Raw genomic sequence first — 13,670 nt, 5'->3', positions numbered from 1 at the left:
AATAAAACGGCTGTTATCGACTCGCCTTACAGCTGCCGTAGAGCAAATGTGACCGGGGTATTACCAAGTGTTAATTCATACAGTTTTGTCACAAACTTAGAAGCAGAAATTCACCTTATGAATATTGTTTTATGGTGACAGGGACAGTGCATGAAGTAATGCATTTGAATTTGATTAGACTGTATTTCATGTTACCGAGCAGCAGGGGCCCGTTGCAGAAAGAGTTGCAATCAATCGCAACTCTAAAAATCGCACGCAACTTGATTTTCAACCAATCAACAGCGCGCATTCGGGACTTGCAATTGATCTTTTGACTTGCGTTTAAACGCAACTCATTCTGCAACAGACCCCAACACACAAATGTTATATTTTCTTCTCTATTATAAAGAATGTACAAGCAGATTTATTTTTGTTCAGTTATTTGCTTAATTAATACCATGGTCACATTTGTTCTACGGCGGCCGTACGGCGAGTCGAAAACAGCCGTTTTATCAATTTTGATTCAAACCACCTATATGTAGTTGGACAAAAAATGTTAAAACGGCTGTTTTCGACTCGCCGTACGGCCGCCGTAGAACAAATGTGACCATGGCATAAGGCTTTTCACACATCAGTAGTTCATTGAATTCTGGTTTACTTTATTTGAAACATGCAAAGATAATATTTCTTTTCATCTTTCTTAAAGATTATGTGCAAGCATAGACTTCTATTTTTGTTTAGTTAAATTATGCTTAATCAAGGCTTTTCACACAGTACATGTAGTTCGTTGGACTCTGATGTACTTTATTTCAAACACGCAAAGGTCATATTTGGTTTCAATTTTCTTATGAATTATGTTTGAGCATAGATGTTGCATTTTGTTTAGTTACAATATTTGGCTTAATGAAGGCTTTTTACAGATTAGTAGTTCGTTGTACTCTGATCTACTAGTACTCTATTTGAAAATCCTATGTTACTGTCACACTCGTGAAACAGACCCCATACTACTCAAAAGCTATTATGTTATTTTGACTGGGATATCATTGGATTGTTTGTAGTCGGTTTCATAGGTGTGACTGTAATGTGTGAAAGAAAGGGCAAGTTTATTCTTTGATCAGATATCATGTGTACTTCTCATATTGTACGTCATTTTACAGAAACTCTATAGATTCTGTGGGATGTGTGTATAAGCCTCAATTTTATGTTGCATTTATAGTTTATATACTGCATTTATATTTTGTATTCATCGCATACTCATATTGTTTATATTACACAAGAAGTATTATGAAATATATATCTTTGCTCAGTTTATATTAGATTTATAATGGTAATGAATTTGGAGTTTTCATTTGCGGTTATGGGTTGGTAGAGGTCTGACTCGTCCGCACAGAAACATTGTTAGAGCTAACAGAAGGCCTAGTCACACATTTGATATCAAACGTGGTGCGAAATATACATGTGTTGTTCTGACGTGGGCATCACAGCAACTATACTGTTGTAACAGGAGCCTCTGTTAGCGCAATGTTGTGTGGCCGGTACTGGACGATAAAAGCATGGAGAGGCTCAAGAAATCAGAGAGAGGGAGAGAGATTAAACAAAACAGCAATCTTGGATGTAAGGAAGAGGACAAATGTATAGTCGAATGAAGAGAAAAGAAGAGAGAATGAAGAACGCGAGAGAGCGACAGATCAAAGACGGATGGATAAAATATAAAGAGAGAGAGACTTGGACAGAAATTTAGCAAGAATGTGTGTGCGTGTGTGTGAGAGAGACAGAAAGAGGGAAAGGGAAGTTTGGGGATATTAAGAGGAAAGTGCCATAAAGAGAGAGAGAGATCAAGTGAGAGAGCAACACTAGTCTGCAGGCACAGACCCTTACTTTTGCAATTCAAATAGTGCATAATACAGAGTCTGAATGAGCGAGACTAGATTCACTATGTAATGTGGCTGGCTTTAACACAGACAGTTTGAAGTCTAGTCTTCACTCTATACCTGGTACTGGTTAAAGTGTCAAATATGAGTCTGCGCCTGCAGACTAGCGCAACACAGAATGTCGGAAGAGAGTGGTGGATATATACATGTAGAAAGATAACATGAAGTGACAAAGGGGAGATGTAGGTAGTGAAAAGAGAGAGAAAGGTACAGTAAAAGAGAGAAAAGGGATAAAACAGCACATAAATGGAGAGACAGACACCGGCGAGAAAGAAACGAGTAACACATTTTGGCTCATTTTGGTACATAAATTTAATAATTTCCATCATCTCTCTCTTCTACTGTACATCCAATTTCACATGGTCATACACAGTACTGAACATAATGAAGAGTATAGTAGTAATACAATCATACCAAGATTGGACACAAGCTCGTCACAAAATCAGATGACAGGTTATAAAAAGAGTATAATAAAGCCTGGTTGAGAGACTACCAGCCCCTTGTATATTGGATGTGGCGCAAATATTCACTACTGGATGATACGCGCCATATAAGCTATAACAACCAATCATCATCCCAATAACTTTTAATGAAACAAAGATTTGTCTGGAATCATTACATGAATAATCTCTATTTTCACAGATGAAATCATTCTTTTGCGCACGACTTCCATCGAGCAGTTGGGTTTTGTTAAGCAAAGTAATACGTGTATTCATTACACTGGGCTTAAATCACAAAAACGAATTAACATTTTTTTTATGATCACCATTTTAGCACAGGGTAAAATTCATTGTGAAAAAGCAAAAAAGAGACATTCACAGGGAAAAATTATTTGATAAAAGAAAAATGTGCATATGAATAGAGAAGGATGTGATGTCTAAAAAGTGATCATTTGTGGAGATGGTAAAAACTAGAGAGTCCAACAAAAAAAGACCTAAGCTGAAAATAATCAAATTCACATTTTCAAATGCTGAAATGAAATACTGAAATGGAAGAGTCCATGAAAATCGCTAAGAAATACACAAATAATATTTCAAAGACTGCAATGATGGCCAAGTCTACAAATTCTCTAATAAGGTTTCATTAAAACCTGTGATACATATAATGCTTTCTCATGGGTAGTTCCTTATCATCAAATTTGAAATTAACTTGTAATATCTGACAAAAATGATCCACAGTATTTACCCTGCTCAGAATGTGTGCTAATTTTCTAGTACTTGGAATAATTACTCTGAACATCATATACAAAAGTTTATTTTTAAAAAAATAATTGGGTTATGTAAGTTACAAACAAAATATTTCAGGGAATCGATATAACTACTCCAAAAATTTTATTACATGTACATAGCTACAATCGTAAATACTAGTAGTCAATAGTCAGTTACATGAAGGTGCACAAGGCGTTCATCTGGGCCACAACGCTCCATATGAGGATCACCTCGGGGGGGGGGGGGGCACTCACATTTATTGGTGGTACAAGGACATGCCACCTTCATGACCCCTTTTTCAGACATAATTTTCAGTTCTCTAGATACTCTGAATGACAAAAGTTCCATTCAGAAGCCACCCCAACCGCTTGCAAGACCCCCCGTTGCGAAACATCTCGGTTCCCTAGCCCTGCCAAAATTGTCAAGCGCTATCACGGCATGCGAGAGCTGCACGCACGGCTTCACTAGTCCCTCCGTTAGCAGCTCCATGCACCGCAAGTGCACCGCACCTACAGTACCGCGATCCTGTTCCGTAGACCCTGGTTTTCACACCGTCCGGTGTAAATGTAGTTCCCAAGACCCCGTATTTTACCCATGTAGTCAGGTCCTTGGACCCCAATTTCAGGGTTTTGTGAGGTTTCGTGAGTTATCAGCTCTGACAACTTTAATTGATTTTGAATGGCTGAGAAGCACTGTTACCATGGTAACTGTCAGATAAAACAGGACTTGTCGGACGTTTAATCCGACAAGTCCTTTCATGAAACTCTCCCCAGGGACATTAAAAGAATCTATCCACAAAGAATACCTGCTCATAAATACAACTACTTTTCTAGACTTCATTCATCGTACATTTAAGGTGACAGCATTATAGACAGGTTTTTGATAGTGTATATTCCTGGTAATTGAAATTAAATATCAATGGTCCATGTTGACGCTTTTCACAAAGGTTTACCAATTCACTTATCCAAACTTCCAAACTTCCCAAATTCCACAGAGAAAACTGGGTTTCATAACACCGAGGTCGATATGCATATGTTCCTGAAATTGTTAACAATACTCATTTCCATATTTTGACATTAGGAAGTCTCTTTTTTTTCTTTCTTTTTTACAAACACTTAGTTTCCACTGATCTGCCACATATATCTATTATAATCATCATCATCTGCCCCCCCCCCTCACACAAAGATTGAAAATATCATGAAAATATTGTTGAGAAAAAACAACAACCTAAAATAAGGGAAAAGGGGTTTATTGTAAATATAGGCCCGTATTCTGAAGTCAGATTTAACTTAGACCACGGACTAACTCTGTGCTAAAATTATGGGAAGCCAAAAGTGTCAAAATTTTTATTAAGTTGTATGTTTCTTATGTTTGCTGTGCTCTTTCCTGATTCATCGAAGGTGAAGACAATCATCTATTTATACTTCCTAGACAGTTATGAATGATTAAGAGCCAAATTGAGCTGAAATATGATACCTCTACCGTTAGTGATTTAATGCATCAATTGGCTTTCCATACTTAAACCACAACTTTAAACCTGGGTTTAAGTTAAACCCGACTTCAGAATACGGACCATAGGGTTCATTCATGGATGGATAAGATAAAGTTGCAAAAATGCCATGGGAAGACTGGAATCCTTTTGGCACAAAAATACAAAAACCTTCAGTAATAAAGCACAAAAGAATATTCCTACATTTGCTGTCTTTGCAGCCTGATTTAGGAGTCGGATATAGAATATCAAATGTTTACCACAGAAAATTATCAAACGACTACATGTACACTGAATTTGTGATATATGGTAACCACTCGACCACGACGCCCCCACAAACGTGTAATTTAATTGTAGCTAGGAGGAAATAGACCAACTAAAACAAACGTCCAGTACAAAAATAAACCAACAGATACTTTGAAAACAATTCATCAATTAAATTTCGATATAGAAGAATATACAGCTCTCGCTGTACTGCAGTATACCCATTAAAAGAACATATAAACAAACATAAACAAATTGCAATGGCTAATGTAGCCCCAAACAAGAGCCCAAATCCATCTCAGTTTTGCAGAAAAATGCTGAATAAAGCTTCAGACTTTACCATGTAATTATATTTCTTCTTGCACAGTTGATACAAACCATGTAATACATTCAATTCCATTCAAATCATAATAAAAAATCAAATCACAGTAGTCATTTATGATTGTACATCATACTTAATATATCTATTTGTCCCCATTTGTACACAGGAGATAACATAAACACATTTGATTTGATAATAAAGCATGAAATACTGATATAAACTCATATTGTTATAATATTTCTAGATGGGAGTTGCTTTGACAATTCTATTGCACTTTCAAATTTTGAACCAAGGATTACAACCCTAGATTTTACAATATATTGAATATATTTGTTATAATCTTATTACACATTTACTGGCATAACTATTCATTGTTACATTGCAAGAGCAGCAAAATTAAACATATCAACACATGTGGGATGGCTTGACAGAAGTATAATCAATAGCATCCTGCAAAATATTAAAGAGAAATGCCAGTAGTTGCAGTATATAAACACTGATTTCACGAGAAAGTCTGTAAAACAAGGCTTAATTGTCAGTATATCATCGAGGATCTACATGTAGATCTGGGGAGTGTTTCATCAACATTTTCATCAGACAAGTTGTCAGATCTGACATCTTTCTCTGATGTTGATTGGCTGAGAGGTATTATTACTATGGTAACTGTCGGATAAAATGGGACTTGTCAGATAAAACGTCTGACAAGTCCTTTCATGAAACGCTCCCCTGGTACAGTTACATTAACTGAACTTTGTGAATCTTGAAATCTACGCAGAAAAATGTTCACACCGAAGATCCCCAACACAGAAAAGCGCACGTGGGACAATGTATAATTATTGCTTAGAGCGTCGGGCTCGACGCTATACCCGAATCCTGTGCTTATTTGCTGATTTCTCAGCAATTACACAATTTCTTAAAGAATCCTTCGGCACATGCGTTTGATTTATAAATACAACCAGACACTTTGGTGGTCATTTCATTGGATTCTGTATGAACTCATTTTGATATCATTACCAAAACTAGCATTTACCTTTAATATTGGATTTGACACTCAAAATCATACCTTTGAGATACATCATAGCAAAAGCTCAAATAATCATACTTTCTTACATGTACATCACACAAAGTCATTTAAGAAAATACAAAATAATTTTTGTCTGACATATAGTTGTGCTCATGAATTAAAAACAAACAAATAAATCGTTGAGTCGGTGCAGGAACGCCCTTCGCACCACACTTCCTTGCACCTCATCGGTGCAGAAAGGCCCTCATGTGCGCTACTAAGGGCGTTTCTGCATGCACGCAATGCACGTACGTGTGGTCCTAAGGGTGTTCTTGCAACAACACAACAAAATAAAGAAGTACACAAACATTCTATCAAAAAGAAGTTAATATACATTTAACATTAAGTCGTACATGTACATGCAAACATGCAATCCATACATACACAATGAAGATTGTGCACTCGTTTTTAGCTAGAGACCGTTTCATAATATTGTGTATATGTCCTTTACCAAATCACCAGATATCATTGAAACATCTCCTCTTTATTGGGATACAAATATTCACATGTACGTACTCAAAAGCACAAAACAAGCAAACAAAAAATTATATTCTTCATATACATGTATGTGTTTTTTTTAAATGCAGAGAAAAAAAACAGATAGTAAAACTGAGTAAAGATAAGGATTGCCCCCCCCCAAAAAAAAAAAAGGTTGTGAAACAAATTTCAAGTAATTTAAGTGGCAGTGCTTAGATTCTCAAAGTAAATACTTGATTTAAAAAAAAAGAGATTCAAACCAATCCCCAAAATGATTTTTTTTTCGTAAGAACTTCCATAATTGAAAATAAACATATATTATCAATAATTTCATGAGCAGATATACATATATTTCGTACATGATGTGATAAGGTGCAATATAAAATCAAACTGAATATTCCTCAAATTGGCAAAAACACAAGTATCAAAATATAGTGGATCTCAATAACAAATTGGCAACAATGCCTCTCTTATATTTCTCAAAACACATAATGTGATATCATTCTGATTCAGAGAGACTTCTGATTTTTTTTTTGATTGCCTGTTACTCAGACCTGGGAAATTAATTCATAATAAATATGGCAAAAAATATTTAAATAATTTGATACTTTTATTGTTCTTGCTATGAAGCTGTAAAAATGCAATGGCAATGCCCTATCTTGCGACAGAAGTTATGAGTGGTTACAACTGAAATGTCCCCCAAAATATTTCAAGTAACATATTACTACATGTAAGATTCGTGTGACACATTTAATGTGATATATTGCATTTTTGGAGGCTTGAATTTCAATTTACCTTTTGTTATATTATACTTTAAAATGAAATTTTCAATCTCTGTAGGATGAATATTTCAAAAGTGGACAAAGGGGTATTTTATTTCCAATCAAATAACTCAAACATTTGAATATTATTCCCTAATGTATTGGGAAGTCCCTTTCGAATTATGATTTAAAAAAAAACAATGTAGCTGATAACAATTGATGAAAAGGATATAAATATGTTAAGTAATGTGGAATATTTCAAAAGGTTGAGCAAAAAAAGAAATATTTCGATCTAATCTAATTAAAAAAATGAATCTATGCTTGATTTTTTATGGCAAATGAAAGAGCTTTCTTCAAAAGTTATTGCTTTTGAACTGCAGCTGTATGCAAAGTAACAAAATAAGGCCAAGTATTTTCGTAAACATAAAATCGCACCTGAAAGCAACACATAGTAATACCGCCAAACAAACAAAAATTGACCACAGCTATTATGTTCTGTCCAATAACACAACATTTATTGGATCGTACATTCTGAACGAAAAACTCCAATCCTAACTAAAACCCTGCTTGTGCCCTCTGAGATATCATGATTAGAGCAAATGTCGCAAGAGAAAATGTTGTGCCACCCATTGGATTCCTTAATGAAAGGGGCACTTTCTTCTTGGTAAGGTGGTAAATAGGGTGACACAACATTTCCTCCTGCGACAATCACTCTGGGCTTTAAATTTTTGTGTATAGATATATATATATATATATATATATATATACTAGGATTAGGGTTCCAATCAGGTTTATACATGTATGTTATAAAAACAGGGATAGGTTTATGATAGGGTAGAGTGTTCAATCCTGGGTTGAAGTTGGACATTCTACTAGTGTGTGGAATTTACAGCAGAGCATTTGTCGCCGGAGAAAATGTCATGGAACTGGCAAAAAGGACTTCCATGTAATTATCTTCAAATCAGTGTTATTGTGCAAAACAAAAAGAAAACGACTACAAAAATCACATTAATTTTGCAGCTACATAGCTGCAGTACATCGAGCACAAGACTTCCATTGTCTAGTTTCTACAGCTTGTGTTTTGGCCAATGCAGATTGACTTCATCAATTGAGTCAAAGCACTGCCATGTATGTGACCATCAAGTCTGCACACTCAACTGAAATTTCTTCATAAATTATAACAACACATATATATTTAACTTTAAAGGAGAATAAAACCCTTGGAACAAGTTGGCTTGTATGAAAACAGAAAGATCATAGAATACGATCAATGACAGTTTGAGTGAAATTGGCATGGCAAAAACAGAAGAAAGTTACGAGCATTCGAAAGTCGAAATCACAAAATATGCTATGGAGATCCTTCCTTTGGCAATGCAGCCAAGATTTGTGATGTCCAACATCTACAACTCTCCCCTTCATACACTGATAATATACCCCAAATACATCAAATTTTCAGGTTCTAATAAATATAATAGTACAAAGACCCTGTCGCTGATGAATCTTATGACACCACTATTGCATGTCGTCCCATGAAAAAATGGTCAATTGGTCTAATGCCAACTGGTCCAATTACCAACTTGTCTCTTATCATTTGGTCTACCATCAGTTCCTCCACTATCCACACGGTCTAATAGCTATTTTGTCCACTCACTATTTCATCTAATGACCAGTTGGTCCAATAGCCATTTAGTTTATATACCATTTGGGCTAATTTGACTAAGTGTTAATTTTGTAAAATGAAAGAGAATTAAGACGAAGTGATGATTGGACCAAATGGTTGTTAGACTTAATGTTGATGGACGGAATGGCATAAATGAAGTTAAACCATGTGATGAGTGGATGAGTTGGCAATAGACAAATCGGCAATTTACCAAAACTTGGTTTAAATAGATAGATACATGTACAGTGTATCAAACAATTATTTGTACACCCATAAAACAACGATTCAAACAAGGATAAAATAGTTTTCACTGAAAACATAAATTTATTAACTGATAACATTTGACAAATGATGTATCCTCTTTGTTCAAAGCAAAGTAAAAACATACAATTCTTATTACTTTTAGAATTTTTCCCCAAAATGTGATTTTTTTAAGGAAAAACAATTATTTGTACACTTTGAGTTCTTTTCTACTTAAAGTCTCTTTCTAGTACTTAGTGGGTCCTCCTTTGGCGTCAATAACGGCACGCAGTCTCCTGGGCATACTATCAACCAGTTTCTCACATACGGCAGGATCCAGGCTGCTCCATGCTTGCTGAAGCGTGGCTTTCAGGTCTTCTTTGTTGCTGGGGGGAGTCGATGGGCGATTTCTCTCCATTTCATCCCAGAGATGCTCTATTGGATTCAAATCCGGACTCTGCGCTGGCCATTTGAGCACAGATACCTTCTTGGCCAGAAATGCTGTCACAACTTTCGCCGTGTGCTTAGGATCATTATCATGTTGGAAAATAAAATGGCGTCCAAGCAGTTTGGCAGCAGATGGCATCATCTGTTGTGAAAGGATGCTCTTATACAGGTCAGCATTCATGATTCCCTCAATGAAGTAGAGGTTGCCTACGCCAGCAGAAGCCATACAACCCCACACCAACACGTTTCCACCTCCATGCTTGACAGTTGGTTTCAAGCACTTAGGGCTGTATGCCTCCTTCGAAGTACGCCAAACTCGCTGACGACCATCTGAACCGAACATATTAAACTTGGACTCGTCAGACCAAAGCACCGTTTTCCAGAATCTAGCAGGCTTGTCAATATGCTCCCTGGCGAAGTTCAGGCGTTTCATCTTGTTCTTCTGACTGATGAATGGCTTCTTACGAGGAATCCTGCCATGCAGTCCACGTTCTTTCAGTCTGTTCCTGATTGTTTGGGTGGAAACCTTGGTGCCTGTACTTGCTTCCACCTGCTTGACAAGTTGCTTGGCAGACAACTTCCGGTCTCTCATCACAACCTCTTTGATGTACCTGTCCGTCCTTGAAGATGTCGCTCTCTTTCTTCCTCTTCCCTTCTTATTTTCAACACTACCTGTCTTCTTGAATTTTTGGATGATATACTGCACTGTTGTATGCTTCATATCAAGTCTTCTTGCTATCTTACGTACAGAAACTCCATCTTTGTGGAATTTCACAACCCTTTCCCTCAAGGCTCTTGGTACTTCACAGGTCTTAGCCATGTTCAAAAACTACAACTGACCCTTATAATGACTGTAGTAAATGGTCACAGATACTACAGGAGGGAATAGAAAGGACTGCCATGGAAAAGAAAATCAGTTGTACACAATAACTTCAAAAGATGTTGCTATTTCAGGCATGTTTCTGTATCAATAAGGATTAACCAGGGTTGAATGGTAAAATACAAGAGTTTTCGACCTTTTGATGTGCGAGGAACCCCAGGAGACATTCCTGCTCTCTAACAATAGGCAGATTAATCCCCTTTGTATGATAAACCATTCTTTTATTAGAATTTAAGATCTGTAAACAGGGAAAATGGGCTCTAAATGGAAAGTGTACAAATAATTGTTTGGGGGTGAAAATTAATATTTTTATGAAAAAAGGTATAATTATGAAATAATTATGGGAAAATTCACTTAGGTTCAAAAGGTACATGTATATTCTACAATGCAGTCACTTTTTTGGGTCTAATTTTCAGTACTTTTTATTTAATTTGCTTTGAAGTAACAATTTGAAAGGTGTACAAATAATTGTTTGATACACTGTATATTGGACGATATCAGTGAAATATGTAGAAAAGCAATTTGGAAGTTGTACGAGTGTAATAATCACACATGTTCATCCCCTTGCCAATGGGAGGATGTTCACATCAATGGTAATGCTCATAACTTTATTATTTGTTCAATTTTTCTCAAAATTTCATTCATTTGTCCGTTTTCACACAAGCTATGAATGTTCCCAGCGTTTCATTCTACTTTAATACACATACTGATCATATGAATAAGTACTTTATTGCGCTAAAAGCTTATTCATCATTCCTGTTAATGATGAAACATTCTTAACAGATGCTTTGAAACCCACTTGTAAGGGCCTAAATAAATAGTATTTATCTCTCAAAATCTTTGATTTTGTTCTAAAAGTACATGATAATTTATCTCATCACCCCTACCATAGTTTTTATTGCTTTGGTTATCGATAGCAAAGTACACATAGGTAATCTTGATTTCTGGTGAAGTAATTCCATCCAAAATCATGGCAAATCATTTCTTTCAAATACATACGGTCAAACAGTGGGCGCTGTCAATTTGTTCTAAAGAAACAACATGGCTATGCCCACCCACCGAGGCCTGTCTTACAAAAAGTTACGAATGATCCAATCAATTTCCATACTATGATTTTTCCTACCAGAAATTCGCACAATCTCCTTAGTTAACAAAGAGAATCACACACCAAATCTTTGAGAGAACGATGAATGAATGAATGTATATCATATCTAGAAAATGTTGTAAACAAATTTGCATTTTAGATGGTGACGTTGCTGGCCATCCATAGTCGTGGTTGATCATATCATTCACAACTCTTTGTACGACAGGGTCCTAGATTATGCTGCCGATAACTATCTTTTCCATAGCAAACACACAACATATAAATTTCACTCGGTCTTGGACCAGGAATCGTCGAATCAGTCAGGGGGTTTCGGACTTATACGTTGGATGGACAGTTGTAACAAGTGCCTAGTGAAGACTTGATGGAAAGTGATGCCATTTTCTCACCATTCTCAAACCTGCCGCCCTCCCTACAGCAGCTCCCAATAGTGAAGTGCGTAGACGGTAGAAAGCATCCCTGGTGAACACCTCGATCCACATCAACACACAGATACCTCACCAGAACTCAAGAATACCGCTGGGATTCTCATCTTCCCAGGTTGACTCTCCGACTAAGCTCCACCACATGTTCCTTCAGTTTATCCCTCTCCCTATCCGCCGTCAACAGTTCTTCCTGCAAGTGCTCGAGCGTTGACAGCAACGACGTCCTCTCCCTCTCAAGCACTGCAAGGGCATCCTTCATATGAGCCATCTGGCTGCGGAGGATGGTGTTCTCGTCGTTGAGCGTCTGCCATGGCAGCTGTGTCTTGTGACGGTGTGGGTGTGTTGGTGTCTATGTCTTGGTGTGTGGTTGGTGGCGTGGGGCCGTTGTCTTCTGTTGCTTTCAAGCTGATGCCTTGGGGATGGATACCTGATAGAAAGAGAATAATAATTCATTGGCATTTATAAAGCGCTTAATATCAATCTACGACTGTTCAAAGCTCTTAACAATTATTACCCAGTCACTGGATTCATAGCATTCCAAGCAGCCTGTTAGGCGCAAACTTGCTAAACCAACCACAATGACGGTTGTTTCTTACCGATACCCAATTAGCACCTGGGTGAGAGTGGCAAAGTGTGGATTGACGCTTTGCTAAAGGGCGCTAGGCCATGGTGGGATTCGAACACACGACCCTCTGATTACAAGGCGAGTCAGAATGAAATCATAGTTGATTTTTATAATTTTCCTTGTAGCAAGAGCTGCCCACCTTGACTAACAACCCTATGATTATGATCTTAACATGAAAATCACATATCCAGGAAGAAATATATATATGAACATGTCTTGGGACAAAAGGTGTCTTACTGTGTTGAATATGCAGACACACTTTGGTCGTGAACAATGAAATTGTTACCTTTGACATGGAAAGCGCCATCTGGAGACCGATGTACTCTGACTGATGGTATTCTCAGTTGAAGAGGAGGGCTTGAAACAGTATCAGGGTAGACCAGAGGTGAATCGTCCTGAAAAAATAATCATGAAAATCTTTCTTTTATCAAAAGTGACTTTCTGCAAACAATTTTGGTACAAATCCATACAAATATAAACTTTCAAACAAAAGAATGAGTTTCAATCTTACTCCAGAGCCAAAAGAGTTGCAATAGATTCAAAACTCAAAATGTGATAGTTGTAAAATTCATCTCTCAACTGTACAAATGTGAAATTTAGATTTAAATCTATAGCATCTCTTTGTAAGACAAGGTGTTAGCGATCCATTCACCAATTTGTGTGTGGAGTTCTAAAAAGCAAATCTACAGAAGACATACAGCCAGCTGTATCTAGAGGATTGGTCCTAGAATTTTCTGATCAGACAAATGTCAGGAGGGGTGAACCAACCAATTTGTTTGATCAGAATGTCATGGTGC

The 13,670-nt window shown here is 36.8% G+C and overlaps 1 protein-coding gene across 1 annotated transcript in view; it reads right to left on the bottom strand.

Annotated features, from left to right (window-relative positions):
• Positions 1-11,376: 11,376 nt before the first annotated feature.
• LOC121422068 (UHRF1-binding protein 1-like) overlaps positions 11,377-13,670 on the bottom strand; it is a 61,079-nt gene continuing 58,785 nt past the window's right edge. The window contains 3 exon segments of the mRNA XM_041616877.1: positions 11,377-12,555; positions 12,557-12,675; positions 13,160-13,268. Coding sequence (XP_041472811.1) covers positions 12,352-12,555; positions 12,557-12,675; positions 13,160-13,268 — 432 coding nt within the window. The 3' untranslated portion in view covers positions 11,377-12,351.

Source organism: Lytechinus variegatus, chromosome 9 (genome assembly GCF_018143015.1).
Source record: "Lytechinus variegatus isolate NC3 chromosome 9, Lvar_3.0, whole genome shotgun sequence".
In the NCBI taxonomy this organism is placed as follows: Eukaryota; Metazoa; Echinodermata; class Echinoidea; order Temnopleuroida; family Toxopneustidae; genus Lytechinus; species Lytechinus variegatus.
The sequence above is the reverse complement of the archived record's forward strand: the minus strand, read 5'-3'. Positions and strand labels throughout refer to the sequence as shown.